At 44.6% G+C, this 14493-nt stretch overlaps 1 protein-coding gene across 2 annotated transcripts in view; it reads right to left on the bottom strand.

The window, feature by feature from the left end:
- The window catches only part of PLPP1 (phospholipid phosphatase 1), a 65311-nt gene extending 51742 nt beyond the window's left edge, over positions 1–13569 (bottom strand). Inside the window, exon 1 of one of the 2 annotated variants that reach the window (XM_075079050.1) lies at positions 13206–13569. In XM_075079050.1, coding sequence (XP_074935151.1) covers positions 13206–13263 — 58 coding nt within the window. In that variant the 5' untranslated portion in view covers positions 13264–13569. The remainder of the gene's footprint in view (positions 1–13205) is intronic. The other variant, XM_075079049.1, reaches the window with a different exon arrangement.
- Positions 13570–14493: the final 924 nt, after the last annotated feature.

Here is a 14493-nt window from a genome sequence, read left to right as displayed (position 1 = left end):
GCTGGGAGACTATGGAGGAAGCCACTGTGAGAATGGTTCTCCACCCACAGAAAGGAAATACCAAGAAAAAACAATACCCAAAGGAAAGGGGAGGTTAAGTCTTCCAAGTATTGGGGGGGGGGTGGGGAGGGCCAGGACACAACAATAACAAACCACACCAAAAACACCACCAAACCATTTGTCCTCATTCCAGCTGGGATAGAGTTAATTTTCTTCATATGTGGTCTTTCTTAGTATGGGGCTATGTTTTGGATTTGTGCTGTAAACAGTGTTGATAATACAGGGATGCTTTAGTTTTTGGTAAGTAGCACTTACACTGGTCAAGGACTTCTTCAGCTCCCCATGCTCTGACAGGTACACAAGAAGCTGGGAGGGGACACAGCTGGGACAGCTTACCCCAACCAACCAGAGGGATATCCCATACCATATGACATCACGCTCTGTGTATAAAGTTGGGAGAAGAAGGAAGGGGGAGGATGTTCAGAGTAATGGCATTTGTCTTCCCAAGTAACCATTATGCCGTGCTTTCCTAAAGATGGCTGAGCACCTGCCTGCTGATGGGAAACAGTGTATATATTCCTTGTTTTGCTTCACCTGCACACAGCTTCTACTTCACCTATTAAACTGTCTTTATCTCAGCCCATGAGACTTCTCACAGAAGCCTTTTGATTCTCTCCCCCATCCCACCAGGGCGGGGGGGAGAGAGCGAGTGGCTGCATGAGGCTTGGTTGTTGACTGGGCCTAAACCAGGACACCATTTAATGAAAAAGTGTTGATTTTTACATTTTCAATAATTTTTAAGATAAAAACAAAAGAAACATTTAAGTTACACAATTTATCCTACAAATTGAAGTGCTGGATACCGAACTATGATCTTTTTACAATGTGTATAACACTGCACTACTTGTGGCATTTATCACACCTGTAACTTTACAGTGAGGCACTTAAGTTTACAGGCATAAGGAGTTGGACCCTGATACTCAGGTGTCCATTTGGCTTTGCCAGCAAGCTGCATGGGATATTTTTCCCTAAACATGGGGGGAAAAAAGCATTTATAGCTGAATTACCCTCTTTTATAGATAGCAGTTGCCATAAATTTTTGAGACCAGCAGAGAATATTGTTCAACAGGAGGTAGCTTCAGGGTCTGAAAATACTGTGTTCTACTTAAAGTTTAGGAACATTTACCTAATTAAGTGTTAGGCAGGTCTTCCATTTTAAGACTGTTTAAGTTTCTGATCTTGATTCAGTTCTCTGATCTGAAAGGGAAGAGTCTCTTAAAGTTTCTAACCATTTCAGTTATACTGTGCCATCTAGTTCAGAACCAGGTGTGGTGCTCAAAAAACCTGAATACACTTTCAAGAGCAATTCAAGATGACTTAGACTGTCTTACCCTCCTCCCACCTCTGGCCATCCACTGCTATCCCCTTCCTTGCCACAGCACTAGCTTTTCACACCAACCTGTTCATGAAAAGAAAAAAGCCCATGCCCACAACACGGGTTTTTCAGGAGCACTTACTCACCTGGCCAAGTACAAATCTCTTAGAGCTGGTGTAAAGGACAGAATAGGAATTGGTAGCCAAGGGTGTGGAAGAAGAGAGAACAAGGACAGGCTGGCCACAGTCTTACATTAGCTTAAACACCTTATGAAATTTTTTTCTGGCCAGTGGTGCTTTCTCCCCACAGTTTCAAGTAGTTCAAAGGAATGCACTGTATTTTTGTAAATGTCCTTTAATTAACCCAATTGGCCTCCTTATCTGTAGGAGCAACCAAATCCTCACTTGAAACTCTGTGCCATCTTAAAAACTTGTGCTGAACTGGTGTTTCAAGTTCTCCAAGACACAAAAGACTCCTACCTGGTCCTCAGTCAGGAAGTTCTCTTCATTTAAACAAATTATCTAGAAACTGGGAGAAAAGTAGTTACCCTTGAGGGAGACTATGGCAAATGAGAATATTTTAGCTTGATTATTAACCAAAGTTTTTTCCTCATGCCGTACTGAACTCACACATTAAGTGCTACTGTACTAGACTAACATAAGACTGAGAAATATTTTTATGTTTCTCTACACTTATCCTGAAAAAACAGTATCAATGAAGCCTGCACTTTATGCGCTGACAGAAAGTCAGCTTTGGCTTTTGTAAAGAAATCTACAATTTGCAGTGAAGTTGGATAGTATCAAACAGGAACTCTGGCTGTACTGGAGAAACAATCTCCATAAACATAGCAAATGACAGCCTCAAAACAGATCAGTTATTCAGCTAACGGCTGATTATTTAAGAAAAAAGGTAATTCTCATAGCACATTTTTATTAGAGAGATGATGCTGTTAAATAACCCCACAGACAGAACAATGCCATCATTCTGAGCTGAACCTATACCACTGGTAATTACTACTGAGGGCAAGGGAGAATTTAAGTTATCCCACTTTTGCACACACATTTTTGCTTTTATTTTTGGCCAGGACAACCGTGTTTGTTTTGCTGCTCATTTGGCAATGTACAGTCTGGGGCAGGGAAGTATGCAAGAGATTTAAAGAAACAAACAGGCCAGCCTCCTGCTGCTGGGGGGAGTTTGGGAACAACTGTAAGAGACACTGTTCTTTGCAGAAAAGTAGATGCACTGAAATTTTTTTTTTCCCCCACAAGCAGTCAAGAGAAAGACGCAACCCCTCTTAGACAGGAGGTTCTGGGAATACAGAACACTACTAAGAGAAAGAAGAGATTACAAAAAATAAGAAAGTGTTTAGGCTTTTAACACCTAGAGGTGAGGTATGCACAAGAGAAAAATCAATACACTATTTATTTTCAGTAGCTGAGATGAATGGGTACCCCACAACTCACCCCCTAGCCACTTTAAAGGACTTTATCTTACTTTTCTACCCCAAGGAATGCAAAATATTTCTAATACCAGCACACTGATTGTTCTGATAATGCCAGAAGCTGTGCTAGGCTTCAGTAAACAGGATATATGTACTTAAAAAGCATTGAGCTACTAATCTCTGCTACTATTCTGCTTGCACCTATATACTACTTACATTTGTATTTGCTTTCTGATCTATGATTTGGCTAACAGGGAAGCCAGATCACTAAACAACTCCCGCTCCATGCCCTAAAGCCAAGGTAAGGGTGGCAGGGGCAAGAAGCAAAGGAAACCTTCCTCTGAGCTGGACAAGTCTCAACACAAGAGTGCAATTTCTAGTCCAGTCATTTACTAACAGAGAACTACATCATATTCTAGTTTCTCTACATTCAACAAGTTAGTACTACATGGGAGCACTAACTCAGTTATCTACATTACCAATCCATTACAAGTCACAACACTTGTTTAAAAATATTCACATAGACAAGCGTATTCTTCCTTATATCTACATTTCAATCAGAAAACTGGACTCTCAGCAGCACTAAGTACCCGTTAGTCTAAAAACCATACAGCTGTCTCTCCCTTGAGCATTTACAGAAGTAGAAACACAAAAATGCAGAGACAAGATAGTAATATATCCTAGCCTGCTCTCTTACATACAGATAGAAATATGCAGCTCAAGAGAGCCAGCTGCAGGTCATGAGCAAAGGCTGTGCCCTGGGGTCTGCTCTGTTCAGGGATCAGAGAAGGCTGAAGTTAGACCAGCTATGGACAACCACCTGGAACTCATTAGCAGTTCACCAAGTGGGGCAGAGGCCACATGCTCTGATTTCTGACAGACCTGAAAGAAAGATTTAAGACCCTCAGACTAATAACTAAAAGGCACTGGAAGGGGGGGGGGGGGGGGGGCAGGCTGGAAAGGGAGAGGATAGCAGCTCCTTGTGTTGCAATGCTCCTCATGGGGTGGGAATAGAATCCAACTGGCTGCCACCAGAGCAAGTAAGAATGACTTCTCCCACCATAACCCTTCCTGTTTAGGGGAATTTAAATACTTAATCACTGTCTGTATTATGTGCTCAGTATTAACAGTGAGCATAAAGGCTTTGACTGTATTGTCTAGAGAATTAAAAAGCCCACAGACACAAAACCACGTACACACCCCCAAAGATGAAGACCCACAGGCAATCTACCTAAAGCACTGGGCTTACAGATGGAAAACAAAACAGCAAAAGGAACTGAACTATCATGATCACCTGCTGGCACGGCATGCAGGGATTCTTTTTTCTTTTTTACACTGCAGGTGACACCAACTCTGCCATTTAAGACCATTGCTCTTTTAAACTCCAGAAGTTATAACTACTTTTCCATTTAAATATTTGGTTTTTGGGAGTACACAGCAAGAGACTTAGTGTGTTTCACATATATCTGCACACCCTAATCTGAAATACCATTCAATCTCTAGAAGCATAACAGGCAACTAGTTGTTAGGAGTGTAAAAGCTCTTTTTCCCCCCCAAGTCTCACAAGCATAATATTTTATTTAAACAGTCTTGAAAAAAGTCAGGCCTTACAATGGCAGTGCTACAGAGGGACTCAGAATTTCTATAAGATTGTCTGCCTTCATCCACCAGAACTGTACACACTGCGGCATGCCACCATGTTTAAAAGCAGTATTTTTAGTTATCAGAACCACCTTTTTTCAGGGTACACTGAAGTTTGTAGTGTCTAACAGTAAATTCTGAGAACATAAGCTCTGTATTAAACTAGATCTAAACAGGATTTTAAAAGGAAACAAAGAATACCCTATATTTTAGAGCTATCAGAGCAATTGTTTTGTACTGATTCACAAGACTTCCTGAGAAGTTCATTAAAATATCAAGAGCAATGTTGTATAAATATTTTAAGTATAATGAATAATGCCACAGCATAAGAAGTCTTCTAGTACTCATAATAGGCAGCTTTCCAGTTTCAGTAGAAATTAAAAGCATTAGATTTGTGATCTTAGCTTCTATATATAAACAATTAGAGATTTCATTTTCTAGTGTTGATGACTCCAGTCATCATCAAGAAGAGATGGGAAGAATGACAAGACACTGAGTCTGCAAGCAGAAATAGTGACCTTACTTCCAATTCACAGGATCTCTACTAGCATTAGACCCAGCCATTGTACTGGCTTAGAGTATTTTAACTGAATGCTAGTACTGTCTATAGGCTCACCTAACAAAACGAAATTGAAGCCCTCATTTCCCCTCAGTCAGCAAAAGCTACAGAACTCACCCAAGAAATAACAAGAAAAGGAGACACTAAATGATTTCTGGAGTTTAGTGGGGAACAGTTCCTGACTGGAGGTATTTGCAGGGTCTGATCTCACTGCCTGTCTTCTGTATCTCAGCATTAAATGTCCTCTTGACTCCTTAAGGACCATATATGCTCCCCATTAGTTTGCTGCACGTCAGAAGGTTCCCTGGTCATACTTCAAAGTCTATTCTATCAGGTCACTTCACCACTAGGTTCCAAACCAGCCCCTTCAGCTTAAGGTAAGCATAGTCCATTGCCCTTCAGATACCTTAAAATAAGGTAGATAAGCTTAGACACATGTGTTCCTTATCATCCCAGTAATCCAGTTTCAGAGAATATTGCAACTCCTCTTAAGTTTCAGTGACTCAGCTAGGACAGGCTTACAGTAATCTGTAGATCTGCAGTAACAGAACAAAGTTAAAGGGACAAAAACGCACTAAGATTAGAGAGAAAAATTCTACCTTATTCTAAAAGAGGCAGAAGCTAACTGAGATGCTGAAGTTTGGTACATAATTCCTTCTACACTTAAGGCAAAACCTGTGCAAAACTCCTGTTTGGTACAGCTTCTTCCTTCCCTAGGAAAGGGATCATGTAACAAACTGCTACAACCCTTCTTCTATACCAGGGATAGCTAGCTGACATGTCAAAGCTACCTTATGAGATCAAGCAACCCCTATGTGGCCCCTCTGAAAGATGCATGATTAACAATGGCAGCGTAAGGGGAAAAGGCATTAAAATCTAGGCTAAGGCTAACAAGATTCATTGTTTCAGCAACATCACCACAGAAATAAGGCTGTATTGATATGGCTCCAGCAGACCTTTGGTTTCATTTAGTAGATTCAGGGTTTATAGCCATTCTAAGATGGGTCCCCTTACCTGACATACTTGCCTTTAATTAAAAAAAAATAAAAACTTTATTTTCCTGTTACCAGATACCAAGATGCCACATGAACAGGAGATGCCAAAACTGTGTTGAAGTGCAATACAAATAAAACTGAAGTACCTTAACACAATTCTGAGTCAGACTGCTTCTTGGCTACATCTTTTTAAAGATTAATCAGCAAAGTCTATTATAGAGCAAGACCAGCCTATTAATGTTTCTTGTACAGGTTGTTTCAAATCCTCTAACTCAATGTGGTAACAGAAAGAGTACTTGATAAGTACACTGGACAGTTTCAACATCATTCTTCTGTATCATATTCTGCTAAAGCTAACTTGGGTCTGGTTTTGGCTCCTATATGAGCAACCAGTCTTGACTTTAAATGCCAGACCTGACTGCGCTAGGATGATCTGGCAAAGGTAGTTTGAAAGGCAAAATGCAAGTTTATCAACAGAGAGTTTTTAGTTCTGTGCCTAAGATCAGTCTCATAACTGGAAAGGAAAATTCCTCCCAGAAAGTGAGTCAACTCATTAGGAGTAGATTGTTAAACAAGAAGAGATAAGCAGAAGAACCTTAATATAAGCAGCACAGTTTTCTTTCAGTTTTTAATCTGCAGGACTACAGATCTGGCTGGAAAATTGCTTGTGGGTCTACTCACAGGTGGGACTGAGAGGTCTATTGCTGCAGCTGAACTGATTAGTATTTCCTGATGTACTGGCAACTATATTGGTCCAACAAAACAGGCTAAGAAAGCATCTTAAGGAAATCTTGCTTCTTCAGAATAGCTTTAAATGGTTTTAATTTTTGTCATAAAACTGGGTTAAAACTAGTCACTTGCTAGTCATCCATTATCTGACTTTCTTCTAGAGTTTGTGGGTTTTTCAGTTGTCTTCAGTCAACTGTTTTACCTGATTAAACGTCAAGAAAGAAAAGCTTCCTTTGCAGGATGGGGGATAGGGAAAAGCACCCATCCCTGGCACCACCACCACCCACCCTGAGCAAAGGCAGCAATAATCAAGCCCGTATTAACTGAACTTGGCTTTTTTTAAAGCCATACTTCTGTGGGTGGTATATCCTGTCAATCAGGTTCTATGTAATTCTGTTTAGCACTTTTTTTTTCTCCTCATCTAATTCTGGAAAAAGCATTATCAGTTGTCAGGGATAAATCCAAGACACTTGGAAGGCTACAAAGCTTGAGTAATCTCTTGTCATCAGGTACCCTCCAGAGTCAGTCGCCTCTGTGCATGTTGCCTGCTTCCATGGCTCCAACAGTCACAGACAGGGGACTATCACAGCAATATCCTGTCATCAGCATCTGGTCAGTGCAACAGTGCACCTACATAAAACTATGCAGTAGCAGGCAACCAGTAGTCAACCCTTTACTTCCCCTCCCGCTGAGGCTGTGATCGTGTGGGTTTCAAACCACACAGCTTTTAGTCAGTGTGAGTTCATGCTATCTAACTCTTTAAAACTAGGTCAGTGTATTGAATCAGCTCAGCACATGCTCAACAAGCAGCTATAAAGGTGAGGCAGGACCTCGTCAACTATGAGAGATGAGCTATTTTATCATTTAGCTGTAGTGTGGTACTTCATTTCCTACAGAAGATGTGTCAGAAGCCCCTTCCCTCCCATTCCCTTAAGCAAAGGTCACCACCTTCTTATAACCATAGTGCAAGATCCCTTCTGTCTGTTTCAGGTTAAAAAGTGACCAGGACTCAAGCAGCTGGTAAGGAACCTCACTGCTGACAAGTATCTTCCTCTATTATGGCAAGAGGAAAAAGCATGCTGCTGAGTTCAAGATTTGACTCTTGGGAAGGCACTGGAAGGTGAATTAGGACTTACCCATTGCTGTAAAAAGCAAGTACAAGAACTTCTCTTTTTAAGGCTGGAGTTACCCTTAAAACAAGATATACAATACCTGGCGGAGCAAGAACACAATTGCTGACTTTGAATAGTGTTCATTAACTAGTTGAGTTCTAACCTGAAGCTCTTCTGTAAGCTTCCTAGCAAGGTGGAAAGTCTCTGGGTAAAGAGTCTTTCTCGATGTGGAGGAACATAAAAAGTGACTGTTGCCAAGAACAGTAACAAGGCACAATGTCACAACTGGAGTATTCTGCCTCATGTGTTTCAGAAAGCACAGTAGGAAAGGGAATATCTTTTTAGGTGATAACCACGTTTCCAATGAACTGAGAGTCAGCTTAAAGAGTATTGTCTCATAGTACCTGGTGGACAGCGTAATCTGAAGATAAGCTTCTCTTTCACATGAACCTGTTACAGCTTAACAGTGTATTCATGCACTAGGAGAAAAATTTTTGCATCCATATGACATGGAAAATAAGGACAGTGACACATATGTCAGTCACAAGTAACAGGGGAGGAGGTTTTATTTGATCTAGGGCAATCAGGAAGTTCTAACCCACATAGAAGGGGACCTTCCTTGACAGAACAGCAATAACTTAATCACAGAGATGGCTGCCTTCAGTGTTGGCAAGAGTAAACACCCCCAAAAGGAAAGAACAGCACCTAAAGCAAAAGCATTGTACAGGGTGTACAGTGGTCCAGCCATCTCACCCTCCCAGTCACATATTGCAAAAGCAAACTCACCTGTCCTGTACACATGCATCTGCTGTTTTGTGTATTGCCTTGCATCACATAACATTCCAGCACTCTTTAAATAGTAAGCTTAAAGAAGTGATATAAACATTTAGCATTTCTGTGTTGAATTCAACTGTTTTTCTGTTTGGAAGACTAGAACTTCTTTCCCTTACTCAGAAGTAGTTTCATGGCAAAAAAAGTAAATAAGGCTGCCACAGTCTCAACTTCCACACCACTAGCCACCTACCAACCTCCTCCTTGCAGGTACTGATTGTAGCTCAGGGCACCTCAACAAACACCCAAGCAACAGATAGCTAGAGAATGCTGGGCAGTAGGGAAGTTTCCAGCTGGCTTCTTGAACCAGCACAGAGTAGGACAGAAAAAAAAATCCTACACATACACCAAACATAACTAGTTAAATTTAAAACTGCTGTAGAAACAAAGTAATTCTTTATCATTTCCACCATATTGCAGAGAGGTGGGTCAGAACAGTGAAAGGCCAAATTCTTTAGAAGACAAATTTTTATCATCTTAGGTTGCGCATATTCTTGCATTACACCAGCAATCACATATTGACAAGTACACTCCCTAATTACTTATAATAGCTTGTCAGTGATTGTACAGTCAGGCAAGGGACTAAAGAAACACAGTTCTGTTGTATTCCAGCCCTGCACTCAAGTTAGGCATGAACTGCAACAAGCACAGACCAGATACGAGTTGTCCTAGAGTCTAGCATCACACAGGATGTTTTCCTTACTGCTCCAGTCACCTCTGCAGAACTTACTTTAATCTGACTTGGTCTTAGTGAGAGTTCTGTCGAAATGTATTCAGTAGTTCTTCCACTGATTACAGTAATATTACCATGGGTTTCCCAATTTTGTTCTTTAAGTGTTGTTTACCTGCCTTAATGAAGGAGCCTGACTTGCTCCTTACAATAGACCTGTAAGAGTGGCACAGTATATATAGTGCCTAATGTCCATCAGTCCCAAGCCAAGTTATTCTAATAAGCTGTTATTTTTTTGCATAACAAATCAAAATACAATAACAAATGTAAACAAACCATAACAATCAATTATCAAGTCTCAGTATCAGTGGAAAGTAGGTTTACTGACTGTTGTCTAGAAATGTCACTCCATTACACATCTCTGCCACGCTACATAAAATGTCCCTCCATCAAAAAAACAAGGAGGGACAAATAACAAAAGTATTCCAGAGAAGTAAACCCTGCAGTCCAGGCTATTCATGATTTCCAGTGACAGAAGTTGACCACTGTCTACTGGACCACACAGAGTAAGGGATCCATTGCCTGCAGCACTGCAGAGCTGCATACTGACATGCAGCACGCACACACCCAGCACTGCAGATCAGCACACAGAATGCAGATACAGCCGCATCGTGCTATTTAAGGGCAGATACTGCAGAAATCCTCAGCTTTTTCTTTTTTTAGATTACAGAAAAAGAAACTAGTTTAATGCTGAAACGCTAGTATCACTTAGAAGGAAAGAACATCCTGATAAGGGATACTTTTTATTTATTTTCTCAGAGTACCAAAGGCTGCTTCCTCAGAATTCTCTCTCCCTGATTGAGTAGAAAGGTGGATGAGTGAGGGAGTTTCCTTATTGCTAATTAAGAGCAACCTTAGACTTAAGTTTCAGGCAACCAAACTGATCTAATAGCTTAATGTCACATAAAGGGGAGATGTTGCTCCCTCCTGCTCTGCCTGCTCCTTCATCTCTTTCTTAGTCTCTTACCTCTGCTCCATCTTGGGCACCTGTCAGACCTTCCAACAAACCTATTTAAATCACCAAAAACCACAGTAAAGCTCCTTTTCCTCTTCCTTCCCTTTTGGAAAACATGTACTGGGATTGCTGCACAAAGAATGGTTTGACCAGAACAGGAGCAAGTAAGTCACAGACATACAGTCAGTGTCATCTGCTTCCACTGTGGTGAGCTTATGTATGGGTAAAGTCAGGTCACCATAACTTCAAGTGATATCCTTAGTTTTTTTCTAACATTGCTGAGACAGTGGAATTAATTTTTCTTCCCCATCTTCACTTACTATGTATGGGAAAGGTGCAGGCAGGAGAGGGAGGAGGAAAAAGGCAAGCTCTGTATCAAGTGACAGTAAGAGTTACCTTGGGGATCATGAGAATGCCACTGGTAGCCCTTTTTGTGGTAGAATAGGCTACCACACCAAGACTGAGAGTTCAGTCCTCAGCTGAAGCTGGTCTACATGGTTTTAAAGTTTCAGAATGACACAGTTGAAGTTTTCTCTTTGAGGCTTCATGATCTCTTTAGTGGAGGTATGAGGTATCAGGGTACCAATACCTGCAAGTCACTTTATCTGGGCAGTATCTTGGTCATCTGAGAAGATATCAAAGTACACATTGGGGACAAGGGCCGGGAAAAAGTGAGAGCCAGAATAAAAGCCCACAACCAACAGGAAATATTCTTCTTCCAGCAGAAAAATTAAAACAGATTCCCCCTTCAGACACACAGGCTTAAGACTGAAGTTCTTCTAAGGGCCTGTCTCAGTCACACACGAGCCAGAGAAAATAGAATTTGGTCCTATAACTACTATCTTTCTGATTCCTATACTTCCATATTTTTGTCTCAGCTACAGTTTCACTGAAACCTGTAACTCAATGCGTTTAAAGTTGCAGGTGTCAAGCGACTTCATGCTATGCACTTCCTGCATTTTTCCCCCACTACTAGTAGGAAGTAAACAAGTCCAAGGGAAAATAAAGTCTGCCAACCCTCCAGCACACTGAGGCATCAGATTAGGGCATCTGTGACCCAAATGCTACATGGGGGCAGGGCAAGCTGTGTAAATTGATACTATGCTGCAGGGTAAGGTCAAGAATCTACCCCCCAGGTAGCAACTTGGGGCAGGAGCAGGGGGAAACCCTCATTCTTTTAGCTGGATAACCCTCAAGTCATATATCTCTTATAGTCTTGATTATAATACATTTTGGTTTTCTTGAATACTCAAGATTACTTAGGATATGCACATATACTTTACACAGACCAAAGTATATGCCTAGCGCAAGCTTTTGCCTAATTGTAAAGATTTTGTAATGATAATTATCAGGACAGACAAAACTGCTTTACTGGCCGTAAAGCTAGGATGGAAGTTTAAGCCTTGCTACAGCATAGCTTAGTAAAGCTTCTGTTAGAAATAAAGACTGCTCCTACACAGAACCACCATCGTTCTCCCAAAGCCCTCTCTCACATAACACTTATTCAGAGCAATGCATCATTCACCACAATTTTGTTCTTTAGTGCCATTTAGCTACAGGTACCATTGTTATTTGAAGCATCTAACAAGGTAAAACGCTGCTCATTATGTTCATACTGACGCTACAGACATCTTCAGCCAAGAGGACTTCATAAGCCAGATCTGCTTGGCTGAACACCACCCACTAACATCATGAGAAAGGACTTAGATCTATTACTGAAGTACTGCTCTGGTCCGATTAAGAAGCAAACATGCAAAATTAACACTTCCTAAGACTGACCAAGGCGTACATCTTCAGACACTGAAGACCCTTCCCAGGCCCTCACCACCCAGAGGTCCTGAGGAGTCGGAGCTCTTCAGAGAGCAAAGCTTCCCCCTTCGCTCTTCGATAACTAACATCCTTACCCTTCACACCGAGTCACTACCTAAAAGGAGAAAGTTAACGCAAACTGACAGGCCGCGATGTAGTTTCAACAGAGCTAGAGACTGAAGCAGAAGCAGGAAACATTAGGAAGGCGCCGTTACGGGGACCACCTAAGCGCAGCAAGGGAAGTGCTGCGGGTGTTGGGGCTCGGCGCAGGGCCGCCGCCGCGTCGCTCCTGCCCCGGTGTCCCTCGCCGCCACACACGGACACGACAGCGCAAACACCCTGCTCTAACACGAAGCCCACCCCGCCTTCAGCCTCAGCCTCAGCACTAGCTTAGCTCCACCGAGACCGCAGGCGACTCAAACAAGAAGTAAGCCCCTTCCCTGCCGCATAGCACCTATCGTGCGGCGGCGGAGGCCGGGCACTGGGATGGCGCCCGCTCCCGGGGTGCCGGCCCCTCTCCGGGCAGCAATCCGACCCGCCACGGGTAACCACCACATCCCAGGCCGCGGACACCCACCTTCCCAGCTCAGGCTGATTGCCACGGCCGGTCTGTAGCCGACAGAAGAGATTAGGGAAGGGAAAGTGAGGACACCAGAGAGAAGAGGGAGTTCCAGATGTCAGCGGATGAGCGACAGCAGCTCCCTTCCCCCGAGGGCTCTCCCCTTCCCAGCCCGCGGCCCCCTCGGGCCGGCAGTGACCAGATTCCTCCGGGCGAGGGGCGGGAGGGCGCGGCGGGGAAGGGGGGGGCGGAGGAAGGGGGCGAGGGGGCGGCAGGCAGCGGCAGGCAGGCGCGGCAGGGGCGCAGGCTGGCAGAGGACCCGCTGCGGGCTGGTGCCTGGCGCCACGGGGAGGGGGAGGCGAGCATGCGGGTTAGAGCGGTGCGTGCGGGGAGGGAGCGGAAAGGGCACGGCGCCGCGCCGCGCCCCGGAGAGGGCTTCCCTCGCCCCCTCCGCGGCCCGCCAACCTACCCAGCACCACGCAGACCACGTCCAGCCCCACGAAGGGCAGCCGCGTCCTGTCAAACATGCTGGCAGCGCCGTGCGCCCGGCGTCAGGCGCGGCGGCGCCTCCTCACACGGCGCGGCGGTGTGCAGTGACAGCCTCGGCCCGAAGAGCGGGAGCGGAGGCGGTAGGGAGGGGCCCGGCCACAGCGAGGCGCTGCGCTCCGAGGCAGTGGCGCCCGTCCGCCCCCCTCCCCACGCCCGCGTTCCCGTTCCCGCCGCCGCCGCCCGCACTGCGCCACTGCGGCGGCCGCCGGGGCTTTAAGGCGGGCGGCGGGGAGGGAAGGGAAAGAAGGGCGGGCTACCGGCCGCGCCTCCGCCCGACTCGAGAGACTGGCCGCGCCCCGCCAGGGCGGCCGCGCTGCAGCTGCAGTCCGGAGCCGGCCAATGGCGCCGCGGCCCGCCCCGCCCCGCGCCGCCCCGCGCCGCCCCGCGCCGCCCCCCTCACCGCCCGCCTGAGGCGACGGCGGACCCCAGCCCCCGCCTGCTCCGCAGCCCAGCTACTCATCGGCCGGCCGCAGGAGTGGAGCCGAGCCGAGCCCCTCGGGGTCGCCCGTGCTCGGCGGATCCGGGGGGGAAGTCCTCTCCTGCAAACCTGGGGGGGTTTCATTTGTTTATTCGTTTTTGTTATTATTTAACAAGGAAAAAGTTTTTTCCGCCTCCGGAAGAGTGTTGGAAAATTGTAAAAGAACTGAGAAGTCGAGTTTCAGCCCAAGCCAAAGCAACGGCTGACACCAAGAAAAATCTTTCCTGCATAACTGCATTTTTAACAGCGTTTACCACAAAACATACAACTGTATTCAGCGGTGTCGCTAGTGCTGTTGGGCACAAACTTATCACTCACGCTACTGAGCACATCTGTGTTCCGTTCCAGGCAACGGCTGGTGGGATGGGCGGTGCCTCCCACACTCCAAGCATCAGGCATAAACTTTTCTGCAATTTTTCATGTATTTCACCATCTAATTCTGCAAACAGCTTCACTTTGTATTATATCCTAAAGGCTGAATAACAGGTTTGGCTGATCAACGCGGGAAACAAGTTATTGGTGTGGAAATGCCTTGGTAAGTATGCTGTATCTTTAGTTCAGCTGTGCTGCCTAAAGAGGTACATCGGGCAGTTGCACACAGAATATATAAAGAAGTTCCACACAGCAGCCTATACAGGAGTTCCCGATTTTATCTCAGTGCCTAAGAAGTGTCCCAGCTGCAATTCAAAATGGGCAGTTCTAGAGATTACAACTACCCTTGATTTCTCTT

Source organism: Phalacrocorax aristotelis, chromosome Z (genome assembly GCF_949628215.1).
Source record: "Phalacrocorax aristotelis chromosome Z, bGulAri2.1, whole genome shotgun sequence".
In the NCBI taxonomy this organism is placed as follows: Eukaryota; Metazoa; Chordata; class Aves; order Suliformes; family Phalacrocoracidae; genus Phalacrocorax; species Phalacrocorax aristotelis.
Note: the sequence above shows the minus strand (reverse complement) of the source record. Positions and strands in the feature narration are given on the sequence as shown.